Genomic DNA, 18,007 nt, shown 5'->3' with positions numbered 1-18,007 from the left:
ACGACGCACAGGCACGCACATGGAGATCAGAGGAGAGTATTGTGTGCCGACCCAGAAGTCCTAATGAGATTTTGTTGAGATTTTTGGACACTGGGAGGATGTTTTGCAGGGAGTATCTGGTCTCAGGCCTGTACCTCCCTGTTTGATTTATGTCTCTTCCCGTTCTCACCTCAGGCCCTTTCAGGGGATATTGGGCATGGGTGGAGGACAGTCCTTCACAAGTTGGTTTTCATGGTCTAGGAATGATGTGGTAGATTTGGGGGTGTCATGGAGGTCTATAACTCCCTAAGTTACTGGCACAGACTTAGAGAGTCTCACCACGAGGACCAGGGTTTGAATCTAGCCTGCCACTGACTGCCACGGGTCTTGGAGCCACTAATTCAAGGGCTGTGTCTATAAAATAGGCTGAGTGGGACATTGTAGGGACCCAGAGACCCGTGTAACCCACTGCTGGCCTGTCCATCTTCCCTCAGGTCATCGATAAGAACTCAGGCGGCTGGTGGTACGTGCAGATTGGGGAGAAGGAGGGCTGGGCCCCTGCCTCCTACATCGATAAACGCAAGAAACCCAACCTGAGCCGCCGAACCAGCACCTTGACCCGGCCCAAGGTGCCCCCACCCGCGCCCCCCAGCAAACCCAAGGAGCCCGAGGAGAATCCCGCGGGTGCCTGTGAGAGCCAGGACTCCCTGCTGAAGCTTAAGTATGAGGAACCCGAGTACGACATCCCTGCCTTTGGCTCTGACTCAGAGCCCGAGCTGAGTGAGGAGCCCACAGAGGACAGAGGCTCAGGTGACAGGCGTCCTGCCCAGCCCCGGAGGCCCTCACCTGCCTCCTCCCTGCAGCGGGCCCGCTTCAAGGTAGGCGAGTCTTCCGAGGACGTGGCCCTGGAAGAGGAGACCATCTATGAGAACGAGGGCTTCAGACCCTACACAGAAGATGCCCTGTCTGCCAGAGGCTCCTCTGGGGACAGTGACTCCCCTGGAAGCTCCTCATTGTCTCTTGCCATGAAAAATTCCCCCAAATCAGGTTCTCCCAAATCATCATCACTCCTAAAGCTCAAGGCGGAGAAGAATGCCCAGGCAGAACTGGGGAAAAACCAGTCCAACGTCTCCTTCGCCTCCTCCATCACCATCAACACCACCTGCTCCTCCTCCTCCTCCTCCTCTTCCTCTTTGTCCAAGAACAGTGGTGACACAAAGCCACGCTCTGCCTCAGATGCAGGCATCCGTGGCACCCCCAAGGTCGGGACCAAGAAAGACGCCGATGCGAAGGCCGGGCTGGCCTCCTGTGCCCGAGCCAAGCCGTCCGTCCGACCAAAGCCAGTCCTGAACCGAGCTGAGTCTCAAAGCCAGGAAAAGATGGACATCCGCTCCTTACGGCGCCAGCTGAGGCCCACAGGCCAGCTCCGGGGGGGCCTCAAGGGCTCTAGGAGTGAGGACTCAGAGCTGCCCCCCCAGACAGCCTCTGAGGGATCCAGGAGAGGCTCTGCTGACGTCATTGCCCCCCCAGCCACCACTCCCCCATGCGCTCCCAAGAAGGAATGGGAAGGGCAAGGCGCCACCTATGTGACGTGCAGTGCCTATCAGAAAGTCCAGGACTCCGAGATCAGCTTCCCTGTGGGCGCTGAGGTGCAGGTGCTGGAGAAGGCAGAGAGTGGGTGGTGGTACGTGAGGTTTGGGGAGCTAGAGGGCTGGGCTCCCTCCCACTATTTGGTGCCCGAGGAGAACCAGCAATCTGACGCCGCTGGCAAAGAGCCAGACACGGTCAAGAGCTCTCCGAATGAAGGCAAGTCGGACAGTCTGGAAAAGATCGAGAAGCGGGTGCAGGCGCTGAACACTGTGAACCAGAGCAAGAGGGTCACCCCACCCATCCCCTCTAAGCCTCCTGGGGGTTTCGGCAAGACCTCGGGCACCGTGGGGGTGACGATGAGGAACGGGGTGCGGCAGGTGGCAGTCAGGCCCCAGTCTGTGTTTGTGTCTCCACCACCCAAGGACAATAACCTGTCCTGTGCCCTGCGGAGGAACGAGTCACTGACGGCCACTGACAGCCTTAGGGGCGTCCGCAGGAACTCCTCCTTCAGTACTGCACGGTCAGCAGCCTCCGAGGCCAAGGGCCGCTTGGCAGAGCGGGCTGCCAGCCAGGGCTCAGAGCCCCCCCTGCTGCCTACACAGCGCAATGGCATCCCCGTCTCCCCTGTGCGTCCCAAGCCCATTGAGAAGTCTCAGTTCATCCACAACAACCTCAAAGACGTGTACGTCTCTATTGCGGACTACGAGGGGGATGAGGAGACCGCCGGCTTCCAGGAGGGGGTGTCCATGGAAGTGCTGGAGAGGAACCCCAACGGCTGGTGGTACTGCCAGATCCTGGATGAGGTGAAGCCCTTCAAGGGCTGGGTACCCTCCAACTACCTTGAGAAGAAAAACTAACAGACACTGGGTCCCTCCAGACTCAGTGCGCTGCTCTCGCCGCCTTGGTGGCGTGCAGACATGGGGAAGGACGGGGGGAGGGGGGAGGGGGGTGACGATGAACCCTGCGGAATATGTGACCCCCGAAGACACCCTCCAGCTGGAAGGGGGGGTGTGGTGGGTGCACACACTTAGTAGGAGAAAGGGAATAGCAGGGTCGTCCTGGGCCCGGAACCCCGCATGCACACTGATGACTTTGCTGATGGACCATATGCCGTTAGTACAGGCCATGTGGGAGAGCCCGATTGTGCCTTTGCTGCAGCTCTGGAAAAGATGTCATGAGGTGTGGCCAGGGTCCTGCCCCTGCCTCTGGAAGTCACCCTTGTGTTATCCTAATGATGTGTTTGGCATTGTGTTGGTTTCTAGTCCACCACTGACCACTGGTGGGTGTCTGGAAGACCACCAGCTCTGGGGCTTGGTGGTGTCTCCTAAGAGCTCAGCCCTTTCTGGAGCCAGGCCACAGCCTATTTGGTAGCTAAGAGTTCCCAGATGCCAACAAGGACTGCCTGCCTTTGCTGTGCTGACCTGGCCCTGGGAAGAGAGCCTGCCCTACTCAGGGCACATGGAGGACACTGGGAGTTGACCTAGAGGATGGGTGGTGCCGGGCTCCTCATGATCCAGAATTGTTGAGGAGTTCCTGGTAGGCAGTTCCTTGTGCATGTTTGGGAAGGGGTTATTGGTTTGGAGGTTATAAATCAGGCGTTTGGTTTGGGGTTTATTTTAGAAATTGTTTGGGGGCCCGAAGGTCTCAGCCTCACATAGGAGAGGGCGTAGTGGTGGGTGGGGTTTTCTGTTGAATTTCACCGGGATGTTTTATTTAGATTTTGGTTTAACGTTTTTTGCCTTTCCATAAGCCAGGCTGTTTGTTTAGGTACCCACTGTGTGCACAGTGCCCTAGCAGGGCACCTCACCAGGGAATTTGGGGCTGGGTAAAGCCAGGTCCTGGGCTCGGTGAAACAGTGTTCATGTTCCTGCCCAAGAGGGAAGGGGGGCATTGTTAGAATCCAGGCTGCTGGTGACTACTCTGCCTGCTTCTGCCCACTTTCCCCAACCTGGGCAGGGCCCAAAGAAAGCCTTACTATGGAGAAGTCACCACCAATTCTGGGCAGAAGGGACCCTGGCTGGGTCAGCCTGGAGCGGACACCCTCCCCCACTGTGCCCCTGAGCCTGCTGGCGATGCTACAGGTGCCCAAGAATATGGAGGACTTCTAAGCCAGGAACCAACCCTGTCTTCCCAAGGGGCAGTGCCCCAGGAGACAGAAGCAAAAGAATGGAGTTCACCAGAGTCCTCTGTCAGTTTGGGGTTATGATTTCATGATTGACATTTCAGAGGGGACCCTCCAGAGAGGAGCCCAGTGGGCTTCCTCCAAGGACTCCCCTCATGCTGGGAGTGGATTCCACATGTGCCTTTGATCTGGGACAGATCCTGCCTCACAGTCTCTGGCTGAGCTGCCAGCATGCTCCCCAGCCAAGGGCTGCTGGTCCCGACAGACAACAGACGTGGGAGGAAGAGCGCCCCTCGGCCCTCCTCCCAGGCAGGTCTGCCTTCAGCTCCCAACCCTAACCTCCTGGATTCCCAGCCCATGTCCCTCCCATATGCGGACGCAAACCGCTAGCCTCCTTTGTCAAAAGCCCATGGTGACATTGTTCTATTTCCTTTTCTGTGTTCCTGAGTTTGTTTAAAATTGAAATTAGTTATTTTCTTCTGCTGGACAGTATTAAATAGAGCGGGATGTTGAGTTAATTTGCTAGGTTGCAGTACTAATGGTAGTGGTTTAGTGTCTTCATGATATTATTTGTACTTATTTGAACAATAATGATAAAGAAGTGGTTCATTATTTCTTAATTAATGCACTTTAAATGAGGTGGAATGGAAAGAGAACCCGGGGAGCGAAGTGCATTACTTAAAGATGCAGTATATACCCTTCTCATTTTAAAACAGCACATATTTATTAAAAGAAGAAAAAGTAATTTATGACTATTTAAAATAAAATTTAAAAGTAGAGTGACTGTCAGGTGAAAGGACCTTCCACGTAGCTGTCTGCCAGGGGATGGCTCACGCCTCACTCCACAGATGTCTGCATTGAGCCAGCTCCATGATTAGTAGGCCAGCCAGGCACAGAGCATCTCAGTTGGGCTGGACCACCGAGATCCCAGAGCTGCCTTTTCCCACCGTCCCTGCCCTCTGCACTATGTCCTTCTGTCTGCACCCCAAAGACCTTCTCCCAACTCCCAGTGTCCTGAAATCAGACTCCTTAAAAGCAGGACTGGAAGGGACCTTAGAGGTCACCCCATCCCATCTTTTCTTGTTACTTCAGCCCAAGGACAGGAAATGACTTTCCCCAAATCACCCAATTAATGTCAGGTTTACCCACTGCATTTAATCCTGCGTTCCTCTCCTGTCCCTTTGTTTATGTGTGGTCATTGTGTTTACATTGTAACATCCAGCCCCAAGGATGGCTGGGAGTTGCTCAGGCATCTGGGAAAAGTGGGGAATGTTGCCACCTAGTGTCAGGATGTAGACTTGGTCAACGGATAGTGATAGCCAAGGTCCCTCACCACCAGCCCATTAGGGCACAGCACAAACCCTACAAGCCCAAAAGAATACTTGAAACAAGAAGGGTGCATGCCAGGCCTTGTGTCCCTGGATCCTAGCCCTGCCCAGGCAAGAGGGCCTTTCCCTGGAGCTAAGGAGCTGCTTTGTGACACTGACTGTGGCAGCAGTGCAGGAGGGAGGGCCTGGGACGCTGACCCATCTGGAGGAAAACCAGATCGGACTAAAGGAGAAAAAAAAAAAAGTGGAATCTCAGCAATGTCCAAACCTAGTTTTCCATTAGTTATGATTGAAAATGTGAAATGACATTGTATTGCTGTATACTGCAACTTTAATCATAATGAGCCCTTCTGAGGTCATTATTGAGGTTTATATAATGCCCGAAGATGCATCGTTTGGTGCTTTCTTTTTCTTTCCGTTTCAAAACCTTTTCTTCTATTACAGGGTGGAGGGAAAGTCTTCAGACCTTACTCTTCCTTGTCACTGGTAGGCCTGGCTACACTGCCTGGCTCCTCTGTGTTCTCATAGTGGGGCAACAAGAGATAGCTGGGGGGTTGTCCATCAGCAGCCAGTTCCTGTCTGCCTTGTGACCCCCCACTTTGCAGCCTGGGTTCTATTTGCAAGGCCTTAACCCTTCTACCCCCAGCCTGGCCCCAAGGGTTCCTCTTTCTCACTCCTAATGGACGAAGGCATTATATAGAATCATTGTAGCCACTTTGAGATGTTAGAGCCGCGTATTTTACTGGCATTTATATCCATTGCTTTCCTCAGCAAGGCATGTTACTACTTTTCTCGTCTAAGGGAAAAAGACGAGGGAATTTCAGGCAAACATTATTTTCATATGACTAGTACTTGCAGAGTAGGCGTAGAGCTATTTGAGTTGTAGTGTTCTGTTTTTAGGAGGAAGGGAAAGGTGAAATCAGCCCTGCTTCTCCTCCTGGGTTTGACTAATCTATAGCTTCTTTAAGGTTACTCACTTCCCCATTCCCTCCAAATACTTTGCATTCTCAATGGAAAATGGAAACAATCTGAGACAGAAAAAGTGCAATATTACCCAGAGGGATGTGGGACAGAGTGGAGGGAGACCCTGTTGAATCTGTGGGCAATAGGAGGGGCCTCTGTGAGGAGTCAGGACCGTGGAGCACGTGGGTGGGCCATGGATTTGATCTCTAGGCAGGCCGACCGACGGTCTTACCTCCTCCCCACTTCCCTGGCATGAAGAGAGGGGTGGCCACCGGAGGACAGCCCACTAGTGTTGTCCGCCTAGAAGAAGGCGTCTGGGGAAGTGGCATGGCGCTCTTGGCCTCGAGCCCAGCCCCCAGAGCAGAACGAGGCTGTCCAATACCCACTCCCGTTTGCATTCCCCTCCCGCAGCCAGCTGCTCAGAGAGACCCGTCTAGAAGCGATGCCCAGCAGCCCCCTCTCCCCAGCCTCCTGATGTGTGGGCGCCGATGCTCTGGATGTGTGTTTGAGTCTTTCTAAAACTATGGAACCTCAGTTCAGCTTATGGACAGGAATCCTGGCTGTAAGCAAACTCATTTGGAGGGTGGGTGCTTTAAACCCTTCATCCCCAGTAAGACCCAATTCCTACAGGCCTACAGTAGGTCTGGGGCTGAGTCCCGGCCACCCGTTCATCTCAGTGACGTGGGCAAAAGGCATGAGCCCTGCCTCTGACAACAGAAACCCCCATGACAGGTACACACCAGCCTCCCTTCACGTACATCAAGGAAAGTGGCAAGCTAAGATGTTTTCTGGGGGGTGAGGAACAAGTCCCAGGGCTCAGCACCACCCCCACCCCCACCCCGGGTAGCACAGCCTTGCTGGTGTGCCCCCTCCCTGTAGTACTGTTAGGCCTGCTGCTCCGACCCACCTTTGTGTGAATTTCTATACAGATAGGGAGAGGGACCAGGCCCCTTCTGGGGTCTCTCCCTTGGAATAGATATGGCTGCAGAGCTGACCATTGGACTATCTATGCAGCTCTCTGGAGAGACAGCAGTCCACATCACTAACCAATTAAGATTCCCTCGCTTTTTTGAGGGCTGAGAGAGCAATGTTTGTGTGCATGTGTGTGCATGTGTGTGTGATGGTGGTGGTAATTTCCACGTACATGGATATTACATGAGTGCGTGTGTGTGAGAGAGACTGGTGGTAATTTCCCACTTGAACTAAGTAGCATGGGGCTAGAGGAAATAAACACAGGGCAGGAGGTCTCCATTGAACTAGTCCTGGGCATTGGGCAGGTCCCACGGGACTCACAGCTTCTGGCAGCAAGTGTGTGTGTCAGTCACACAACTCTGGCTGGAGAGTGCAATGTGTCTTTTAAATTTGTCTTTGTAATTAGTTTTATTTAGTTGGAAACTTCACACTGGCGTTAGCAGATCTAATGGAAGCAGCCCAGGTCGGCCCCCAGCCACCAAGATGAAGACATGGAATAGATACTGTTGAGTATGGAAGTGCTGAGGTGGTTAAATTCGTGGACCCACGTTCTTGGCATGAGAATCCCGGGGACCCAAGAGCTGCTCGCTGGCCTCTGCTTTGTTCCTGAGGGAGAGGCAGGCTGGGCAGCGTAAGAACTACTCCTGGTATGACTAGGACCTGGGGTGTCCGCACAGCACTGCCTCATCCCCACTGCAAGCCTCGGGTGCTTCCTGGGAGTCAGGAGGGCTTCTCAAGACCTTCTGAGGTTTTTGTCTAAATCCCGTTTGGGGCGGTCTCATGTCCCTGTGTTTCGCAAAGTCTGTGATTACAGCCAGATAGGACAGGTCAGTGACCTTTGGCCTTAGCATTGCTTTTAACTACTGCCTTGTTCTGTGCATCTGGGCCCCCAGGCCACAGAGTGGGCACATTGGTGCTTGGAGATTGAATGGAAGGGTTTTCTTTCCAACGCCTTGTGGCATGTGACATCCTCCTCTTCCCCTATCTTGTCTAAATCTCAAATGACCTTGACAATAAGTACCCCCCCCCCATCGCAGTCTAGGACCTAGTGGCCTTAGAGCGGAGTCCCCCAGTGCTGAAGGTCCCTACCTTACTCCAAGTCTCATTCTGGACAATGGGCTGTGTCTTTGGAAGTGTGAGGGAATTGTGTTAGTGCAAAAGGATGTATCTTGCATGTTGGCAAGCTAGTGGGAGGCATGTTGGCAAGCTGAGTAGGTTTGTGGTTACCGGGGCTTCCCGTCCCTGCACTGGGAGGAGGCTTCCAGAAGATGCCTTTTAGGCAGAGAAGGTATGGGAAAGCTGAACAAGGAAGGGTTTGGAGTTGTGCCGTCTTTACTGATGGAAGAAGGAAGGAGTCACTTCATGTTGGAAAATGAAGAGATCAGGTTTACAGGGATTTTTGTTACTCACCAGCCAAGAGTCCAGCCAGAGGAAACTCACTCGTTGGGCCACAGCCGGGCTTCCATTTTCATGGACTGTCTTAGGGAAGAGGCGCCATAAGCCATAGGCCAATGTTCGGGTTTGGGGGCCCTTTTCCAGGAGACAAATCTGTCCCCCAGATTCCCAGTAGTTTTTGCCCAATGCATTTTGTCCAATATAGAGCTAGCCAGCCTGTCAGACTGTACAAATCAGAGGCCACTGACCATAACAGGCCACACAGTAGGGACCCAGCATCCCCACACTAGAACTTAAGAGCCCAGGCGTTTCCAGGAGGCATGTGGCCTCATGTTGACACAGGACACTGTCCCCAAGGCTCTAACAGAACCTGGGGTTCTAACTGCCAAGTTGGCCGCCTGCTGCCAATCAGACCAGGTGGAGCACACCAACATCCCCACAGATGCTTTTTGTTTTCCAGTGGCTTCTACTGAGGCACACCGCTTGAGTTTACTTCAAAGGGTACACAGTTACCCTTCTTAAATTTACAACAGAGGACGTGGGTGTCCCTACGAGTTACTGAGAGGTCTGGAAGGTGACTTGTAAGGCAGATGTGAGTGGCCACTCTCGCAGCGTGGATATGTGGACTGTGCCGTGGGAGCAAACAGGTGGATGTCCCTGGGACTCCTGAATCACAGGGACTTCTCGTAGTGTCCACTCATCCCTGGCCAGCTCAGTGGGGTCAGCAGGAGCCCTTCCCCAGGTTCTTCCTCCCCACCTCAGCAGAGAAACAAAGACATTGGATGCAGTCAGGGTCCATGCAAGTGCTGACCTATCTCCAGGATCCTCGGTGGTGCTAAACTATCTCCATGTTTCTCACAATTCTAATAGTGGGTGGTTTTTATAAGCCTCATCACAAACATGCAGTGTCCTTGGGGGAGGGACGCGGCCCCCGGGACCTGCCACTTTCTGGGCGTCCTTTATCACTTTGAAGGGATTCTTTGGTCTGTAGGAATGACCTGTCTTGGGATGCTTCTAGACTTTAAAATTTGGGTTGTTTTGTTTAATATTTTGTTTATGTTTACATGCATCTTGTATTTCCCTAAAAACTAAATAAAGTTTTTGGCCTTTTTAACTGAACAGAATCGCTTGATTCTCTCTGGCACCAGAGGATCCATTCAGCTGACTAGCAAAAGGCCCATGAGCCCAAACAGCAGCTGACTCCAGAATCAACTGGCTCAGGGGATGGGAAAGGGGAGGGGAGATCAGCTCCCACAAGCTCCTCCAACCCCTCCCCACCTGCAGGCAGCTTTCTGGGAGTAGCCAAACCCGGACCCTGGTCCTTACCTAGTTGTGTTGGTTTCTAGTAAGCAGGGAAGAATGGACCTGAGGTCATTTCGAAGGCAGGCTAAGACTGGGCAGTGAAAGCCTCCCCCAGGAAAGGGTGTGGGCAGGCATCCACAAGTGTCTGGGGCCTGGCCCTGACAATGTACACAGTTGTAACACTGTCTAGACCCTGGGCTCAGTCTACCTACCTCTTCCCCATCCCAGCCACAGGGCTGACTGCTGTTCCCCTCTTAGTCTCTAGGTGGTGATACTCACCTCACAGGATCTCTGGCCTGTCTGTGGCTTCCCTTGGTGTCCTACCTAATCCTGTTTTCCTGACTCAAAGTCCCGAGGCCACCAGAAGGGCAGCAGCTTCTCTTAACTTAAAAGGCCTGCCTGGTATTATGAACCCTACTCTCTGAACCCCATGCCATGCTCCAAAGCCTGACTCTAAGGAGGCCTCTCTGTCATAGGCCCTTTGGGACTCGGGACTACAGTTACCGAAGAGACTGGGACTGTCCCCGACAGCTCTTAACCCCTGAGGAGTTCTCACATACTGGTCCCCCTCCCAACCTCCAGACGCACAGCACAGCCCTCAGGCTGGTACAAAATCACCTTTATTCACAAACACAGTGACCCAGTTCACAAAGGAGGCAGTACTATCTCTGGACTAGCAGAATGGACGATGGCTTCTTTTCCCACCTCCAGCCAGCCAGCCAACTCTGCACTCAGACTTTCTCCATCTCTGGGATGAGCCCCCAGCTAGATGGGGCAACTGACCAGCTCCAGCCTGCTCTCACAGAAAGGGCCTACCAGGTCCAGTGACTGAAGAGGTGAGACCCAGGGTGGCACAGATTCCCCAGGTCCCCGCAAGGGCAGCGCAGGCAAACGCCCACCTTGGCATACCATTCTCAATGCCTCCCGAATACATTTCCCCTAAGAGACACCCTAGAAGAACTCCCAGGAACCACGTGGAGAGTATTCCACCCCCAATCCACTTGACACGGGGGAAGCTGAGGTTTGGAGGATGGCCTCTGGCTAGGACTGCAGGACTGGCCAGTGGCCAGGACAGAGCCTCAGGCCCTGCCTGTCAAGGCAGACGCCATCTTTGAGGGTATAAAACTAGCCATCTGAGGGCCAAAGGCTGAAAGGCTGGGCTAGGACTCCACAGTAACCCAGAAGAGGCAGAGAGCTGCAGCGGCAATAGGCCAAGAGTGATGGACGCTCCCTTAGCAGGACCAGGAGCCTGGCCTTCACAATCCACCCTCCTAACAAGGGTCTCCATTCTGGTCCCTGGCCCACGTATTGTCGATTGCCTTCCCTAACCTTCCAGCACGTTTGATGTCTTTATGGAGGGGGACTCCTGGGGACAGATGCCCTTGAACCAGCCACACTAACTGGGCTCCCACACAGGGAGGAAGGGCACAGGTGGATATCAGCGGTTCCCCATCCACGAGAGGCTCATCCACCTCTTGGGAGGCCTCCAGCCTGGAGTCTCATCTTGGGGTTAGCAGGACTGCCCACGTGCCTTGTGTCAGGGCCTGGGAGAGATTCTGAGTGGCTGTTCTCTGCTGCCCTTCACCTGGCAATCCCCCAACAGTAGCATTTTAGAAGCCCCCAGGTTGGAATTAACCCACAAACAAAACTCACAAACCCAATAAATAAATTAATTAAAATAAGGAAAAGGGCTGTCCATAGCCCAGGAAACCCCCCACCCCACTGAGGGCCCCCGTCCCTCCTGGACACACGATGGCAAGATCAGCCCAGGCCAAGGCTGGCACTGAGATGAGGGAGGACAGGCCTTGGGGTGGCTGTGGACCTGTTCTCTGAGACCCTGACGACAGAAAGGGCCACCTCAGCCTATACTGAGGGGCCCCCAACGGCACCAGCGAGATGATTGGTGTGGGTTATGGCAAGGAGAGATCCTGAACATGGCAGGTCGGCACGAGGGACCTAGGGCCCAGAATCTGCAGCCTGTCTGTTTACCCACTCTGGGTAAGGAGAAGGAGACAGGGCATGCAGTTTGCAGCTGCCCAGGGCGGGAGGAGTCCGCTGGCCTCCTCCCGAGCTGCCCAGGAGAAGCTACACGTAGTTCGAGCTCTCCGAGGCACCCCACGGGCTGCACAACGTAGAAACCTGCCTAGAACGTGAGGTCTGGCAACAAGCTGAGACTCTGCCTCAGCCCCTCACCATGCAGAGATCTGGGTAAAGAGGGAGACTGTGGGGTGCCTCCTCCCCTCCCCTCCCCTCCATTTATTATGTTCTATTGTGCCCCCCACCTCCCTGCCTCAGAGCCTCTCAGCCCAAACCTTCAGGGACCTTGGATTCCCGTGTTTAATGGAAAAGGAGGAAGAGTTTTCAAAACGTGGAAGAGCAGGGGCCCTGTTGGCTTCCCCCTTAGCTGTCGCTGGGCTGACGTCTGCAGATGGGGCTCTGCGGCGGGCTAGGAGCTGCGGTAGGTCTTGATGATGTCCTTGATGGGGCGTCGGCAGATGGGGCAGCAGGCGTGCAGGGCCTTCTTGAGGCGCAGGCCACAGGAGTAGCAGAGGCACATGTGGCCACACGTGTAGATGACTGTGTCCACTGCGTGTTCATAGCAGATGGTGCACTCATCGCTCCACTGGCCCACACCCGGGGTCACCGGTGACTCCGGCAGGCTCACAGGTGAGTTGGGGGCTGTCCCTGGGAACAAAAGCACTCATCAAAATGGGCTGCATGTGGCCCAGCCCAGGGCCTGCGAGAAAAGAGCCCCTGGGCTCAGCTCTTCCTCCAGGATGGAAAGCCAACTGCTCAGCCCACCGGCCTGCCCGAGGAAGAAGCTCAGCTCCGGCAGCCTGGCTCTGGTCACACCGCCCCGGACCAGGGCCAGAGTGACGGTGACAGGAAAGGAGGGAAGAGGGAAGGACTTCCCAAGTCTCTGAAGGCGTGACCCTCCTGCACTAACCCTGGTATCCGCTGGATGCATTTTCAGGGGTTCCCTGGAGGATCAGACACACTCTTCTGGGCTCCATGGCCTCTACTCCCACAGCCACACAGCCCACCACCACCACACACACACACAATTGAAAATGAATCTTAAAAAAAGATTTTTAAAAAGCCACAGCTGCTTACCTGTGGTGGTTTGAACAGGTATGGCCCCCATAGCCTTGTGTGTGTGTGTGTGTGTGCGCGCGCGCGCGTGTGCGTGTGCGTGTGTGTGTGTGTGTGTGTGTGTGTGTGTGTGCTTGGCCCACGGGGAGTGGCACTATTAGGAGGTGTGGCCTTGTTGAGGTAGGTGTGGCCTTGTTGGAGGAAGTGTCACTGTGGAGGCGGGCTTTGAGGGCTTACAAGCTCAAGCCGTGGCCAGTGTGACACTTTTTCCTTCTGCTGCCTGCAGATCCAGATGTAGGACTCGCCACACCTTCTCCAGCACCATGTCTGCCTGCACACTGCCATGTCCCACCATCGTGATAATGGAAATAAATCTTTGAAACTGTAAGCCTGCCCCAATGAAATGGCCATGGTGTCTGCTCACAGCAATAGCAACCCTGACTAAGACAACTGAAGAGATGTGTCAACAGTTAGGAGGGTCTGCCGCTCTTCCAGAGGACCAGAGTTTGATTCCGCGCATCCACATTAGTAAGCCTGCAGCTGCCTGCTGCCTGTAACTCTAGCTCCGGGCATCCAGCACATCTTCAAACCTCAACAGGCACTGAACACATTCATGCATGCACTGAACACACACTCAAATAATTAAAAAAAAATAATTTTTTAAAGAATAAAAGCCCCCTGGTGGGAGCCGCCAGCCCCAGCCCTAACAATGGCTGCACCATCCCTCTCTGGTATGAATGGGGGGGAAGCGTTGGCCCACCAACCCCAGGGCCTTGGTACTCACCGCCGGCAGAGCCACCCAGAGGCCCAGAACTGCAGGTGCTGAGCAGGGGGTCGGAGAGGCGGCTGCCCAGGGCACTGGGTGAGGTTGGCGTGGAGGCAGGTGAGCAGGGGAGAGATGGGCCACCCCGTTCAGCCATGATGGTGGAGCCTGAGAAAGGGGGTACGGCCCACAGTGCCATTAGCCTAATGGAGAAAGCTTCAGTCCCCACCCCCACAGAGAGCCCACACCTGCCTATAGGGTAGCCACAGGCTCAGGGCAGGGCCCATAGGCTGGCTCGGCCCCCACACTTGCTCGGTTCCCACCTATAGATCTGCAGGTGAGATCTCACCTATAGATCTACACGTTCTACCTCACCCACAATTTCCAATCTCACTTCTGCCTAGTGTCCCCTTCCACTCTTCCTAGGTACCTTTGGCCTTCAGGGAATCAAGTCCCTGTTTCCTGCCTCAGCCTCCTGTCGGAGTCCTGCCCTCTCTACCACAGTGCCTAGGAACCACCTACATTCTCTATACTGGCACCCTGGTCCCTATATTTTGGTCCTACAACCTCTCCTCTCTCCCTCCCTCCTCCCTCCCTTCCTTCTGTAGTCCTTTCCAGAGGTTCATTGTGCACATAGGAGACTGGGGACAGAGCCTTTGCCCTCTGAAGGCTGCCCTCAAACCTCAGTCTTGGACAGCCATGGCCCCCCCTAAAGACTACCTCACCGTCACTGCCTAGCCGTACCCATACCCAACCTGAAGTACTGAAATCTTTGCCTGAGAATCCAGCTCCGTTCCCTAGCAGAACCAGGAACTTGGCCGAGAACAAGAAGCCTCACTGCCTGTGATTTCCCTCGGGCCCTAAAAGAATGCTCTGTGCATAGCAGATGCTCTGTAACTCAGGTAATAGCGTCATTGTTTCTAAGAATGCTAGGGTGGGTCTCTCTTTTCTCCCGTCTCTCCTCTCCCTTCCCCTTCTCCTCCTCCACACCAGAGCCTGAACCCAGGGCTTCATTCATGTTAGGAAAGCACTCTATCACTGACCAATGTCCCAATACCCTTATTTAACTTTTTATTTTAAGATAGGATCTCACTAAGTGGCCTTAGGTGGGCCTTGAACATGTTCTGCAGCCCAGGCAAACCTTGAACGTCTAGTCCTCCTGCCTCAGCCTCCCAAATAGCTGGGGTTACAGGCCCAGCTCATACAGTTTCTCTTACTACATTAATATTTTAAATATTATCATCTCTTTTCAGAAATGCACACCTATTTACTTTTCTTACTCTACTGCATTGGCTAGCATTTTCAAAGCAATGAGAAATGCATAACCTGATATAGTTGTCTTCAGTAAAAATAGTTTTGATCCACCAGTGAACACAAAGAAAGCTGTAGGTTGTGTACATATGGATAAAGGAAATAGCCCTGAGTTATCGGCTTACAGGAGACGTTCACAAAGCCAAATATTTACTGTAAGGGGAACAGTGAATCTTCATATGCTGCTACTGGCTTTTGTATATCCTTGGAGTCAGTCAGGATTCCCCAGCACCACTCTACTGGCTCACATGCCCCGTTCTCCAAACAGCTCAGGAGCTATTAATAGACACTGAGTTCTGGGTGGTATTTCTTAACATCCACCTTGACCCACTTACCATCTGGGACGGAAAAAGTCCTGTGATGTTTTAATTCCCTTTGCTCCACGCTCATAAACCCCTCCAGATGACAGAGCCTGACTGGAAAGCTACTCAGCTGTCACTGGGTGGTGCTGATGCAAGAGCATACCTTGACTCTGTGTGGTTTTCTTTGTCTGAGAAGCAGTTTAGTGGAGCTGATTGTCTCATCTCAGTCCAGATTGATTTGTGTGCATGCTTCCCAATCCAATTTCATTTTAATGAATGAATTCTCATTCACCCTGGACTGATTCATCTTCCTTCCTGTTTGATTTTGTCTCCTCTAACCTGATTCATTTCCCTCTTCCTGATTTATCTTTCTTCGGCTCTAACTCCTTGGCACTCCAGCCTCATTTCTTTGCGTAGCTTTTCTATCTGCTTCTCACCATGCCTCCATCCGGTTTCTACAAAGCTGAACGTCTGCACTGATTTTTATCAGCTTTCCCAAGCTCTCCACACTCACAATCTCGACAGCACCACATACATAAACGCAAGCACTGGGCTATCCTGGCCCCTCACAGAAGGCGGAGCCCAGAAAGCAGCTTGGGCTTGCTCATCTGCATACACTACCAACACTACCAAGCTGCCTGGGTTGAGCCTTGGGGTGGAGAGGCCCAGAGCTCTCCAACCTTGGCTAAAGATACTTTAAATAAAAATATAAATCAGCTGGGTGTAGTGGTGCACACCTTTAATCCCAGCACTCAGGAGGCAGAGTTGGATCTCTGAGTTTGAAGCCAGCATGGTCTACACAATGAGTTCCAGGACAGCCAGGGCTATTTAGAGATCCTGTCTCAAAAACAACAACAACAACAAAATCAGATGTCCAGAATCTATCCTATAGCTACAGAATTAAGATCTCTGGAGGCCGGATTCAAAGTCTGCACTTTGTAGTGAGGCTAGTGAGAGCTATCCAGCAGGGTAAACCCACCCTGGGTGTGGGGGACACCATCCCATGCCGAATAAAAAGGACAAAGAAATGGAGCTGAGTGAAGACACTCACCTCTCTGACAGATGGGTGCAATGTGACCCGCCCCCACATTCCTGCCGTTCCTCCCCCACTATGATGGACTCCTCCCTCAAACCGTGAGTCAAATCAAACCCATCTTCCCTTCAGTTGCCTTTCCTGTCAGACACTTGGCCACAGTAAGGGACACTTATCCCACAGAACAAGCCGGAGAGTGTGGCTTAACACAAGCCCACACCCGCCAGTCCTTTCAAACTGCCTCTTCTGAAGAGTCTAGAGCACTGTCATTGCATGCCCAAAGGCCACCTGCTCCGAGATTCTCCTGCTCTGACTATTCTGACCCAGGTGTCGCCACAGAAGACACCAGTGTGGTGTTTGGGACTTTTCTGTTGCTGTTTTTCTGGTTTTTGAGACAGCTTGCTAAGAAGCTCTGGCTAAGCTGAAACTCAATATGCAGACTAGCCTTGAACTTGCAGGGATCCTCCTGCTTCTGCCTCGTAATGCTGGGATTACAGGCATGGACCAGCCAACCTGATTTTCATTAAGACTTCAACAGTCTCGAGGAAACCAAGTCTCAGTTCACTGCTGGTGGAAACTCCCTGTGCCCGATTTTCACACTGAGGCGTATGAATCTGTCCAGGCTGTGTGTCTGTTGCGATGTGAGTTGACCTCTTCCCCAGCCACGGGTGGGCCAGAAGCTTCCGCACCGCCCAGAACTCACCTAGGGTGACTGTCTAGCTGCTAGGCCCTAGTAGGACCACCATGAGCTGGGGGGCCGCGCCGGGCACTCACCGAGGATGCGGACCTGCGTGATGGCGCCATGCAGGCTGAAGAGCATCCAGAGGGGCTGCGAGGCGTCCACGCAGAGCTGCATGCCGGCCGCAGCGCCGTTGTGACTCAGGTGCAGCTCTCCGTCGGCATTGACCACCAGGCCCAGGATGTCGCCGCTGTGCAGAGGCCCAGGCACGCGGCACACCGCCCAGAACTCCTTGCGGTCCACTAGGGCCTCGGGGCTGAAGGGCAGGTCGGCCGGCCGCAGCGTGCCAGGGTCGCACGTGGTGACCCCGAAGGACAGCGCGCCCGGTCGCGCACCACCCGAGCGCGTGACCTTGATGAAGATGGTCTCGGCCACGCGCACCGGCCGACTGGTGAAGACGAGCGCGCGCTCGTCGCGCCCGTGCTCCAGGCGCGCCACCGTCTGCTCGTCCAGGATGCGGACGTGCGCGCCGGCGCGCAGCGCGTGGAAGCGCAGGTCGCCGTCGAGCTGCGCCGGCAGCGCGCGGCTGTGCTGCGAGTTGAGCGAGTTCTGCGGGATCGGGCAGCCGGCGGGCGGCGCGCCATCGTCGCCGTCGGTCCCCGGCACGTTGAGGTCGCACAGGCTCACGGACAGGCGCGTCTCGTCCGCCTCGCACCGCAGGGACGGCCGCCGCAGCGCGGTGAAGGAGCGCGGCCGCAGGCAGTCGGGCAGCACCAGCTCGCTGTCTGCAGCAGGGAGGGCGAGAGACAGGGGGACCGTCACCGTCCCACAGCGGTCGCACAGCCTGCGCCACCGACACTAAAGATGCCACTGCTCGCTCGGGTGCGAAGGCGGGAAGCCAAGGGGGGGCGCGGGAATGTGCCCTTTAAAGACAGGCATGTGGCTGGAAGACACCAACTTCAAGGCCATCTGGTTGCTTTAAATGCTTCCCAGTTGGCAATGCTTTCTCCTGTCTTCAGTAACCCTACAGAACTTGTCGTGTATTGACTCTTTAACTGTATTAGGAGGGGCTTTTATTTTTCTGAGAAAGAGCTTCGTGTCCTCAGCCTAGCCTTGAACTCATTGTGTGCCACAGTGCCCGCTAAGACTTACAGTTTTAGTGGATTGATGTCCTC

General features: G+C 54.1%; 2 protein-coding genes across 10 annotated transcripts in view; one reads left to right on the top strand and one right to left on the bottom strand.

Annotated features, from left to right (window-relative positions):
* The window catches only part of Sh3pxd2a (SH3 and PX domains 2A), a 211,997-nt gene extending 202,534 nt beyond the window's left edge, over window positions 1-9,463 (top strand). For all 8 annotated transcript variants that reach the window (XM_016001836.3, XM_006983313.4, XM_006983314.4 and 5 more), the window contains one exon: window positions 474-9,463. In XM_016001836.3, coding sequence (XP_015857322.1) covers window positions 474-2,426 — 1,953 coding nt within the window. In that variant the 3' untranslated portion in view covers window positions 2,427-9,463. The remainder of the gene's footprint in view (window positions 1-473) is intronic.
* Window positions 9,464-10,255: 792 nt separating this feature from the next.
* Neurl1 (neuralized E3 ubiquitin protein ligase 1) overlaps window positions 10,256-18,007 on the bottom strand; it is an 87,061-nt gene continuing 79,309 nt past the window's right edge. For both annotated transcript variants that reach the window (XM_016001837.2, XM_006983312.4), the window contains exons 4-6: window positions 16,928-17,617; window positions 13,529-13,675; window positions 10,256-12,336 (exon numbers count right to left, since the gene is read on the bottom strand). In XM_016001837.2, coding sequence (XP_015857323.1) covers window positions 12,098-12,336; window positions 13,529-13,675; window positions 16,928-17,617 — 1,076 coding nt within the window. In that variant the 3' untranslated portion in view covers window positions 10,256-12,097. The remainder of the gene's footprint in view (window positions 12,337-13,528; window positions 13,676-16,927; window positions 17,618-18,007) is intronic.

This window comes from Peromyscus maniculatus, chromosome 1 (assembly GCF_049852395.1).
Source record: "Peromyscus maniculatus bairdii isolate BWxNUB_F1_BW_parent chromosome 1, HU_Pman_BW_mat_3.1, whole genome shotgun sequence".
In the NCBI taxonomy this organism is placed as follows: Eukaryota; Metazoa; Chordata; class Mammalia; order Rodentia; family Cricetidae; genus Peromyscus; species Peromyscus maniculatus.
Note: the sequence above shows the minus strand (reverse complement) of the source record. Positions and strands in the feature narration are given on the sequence as shown.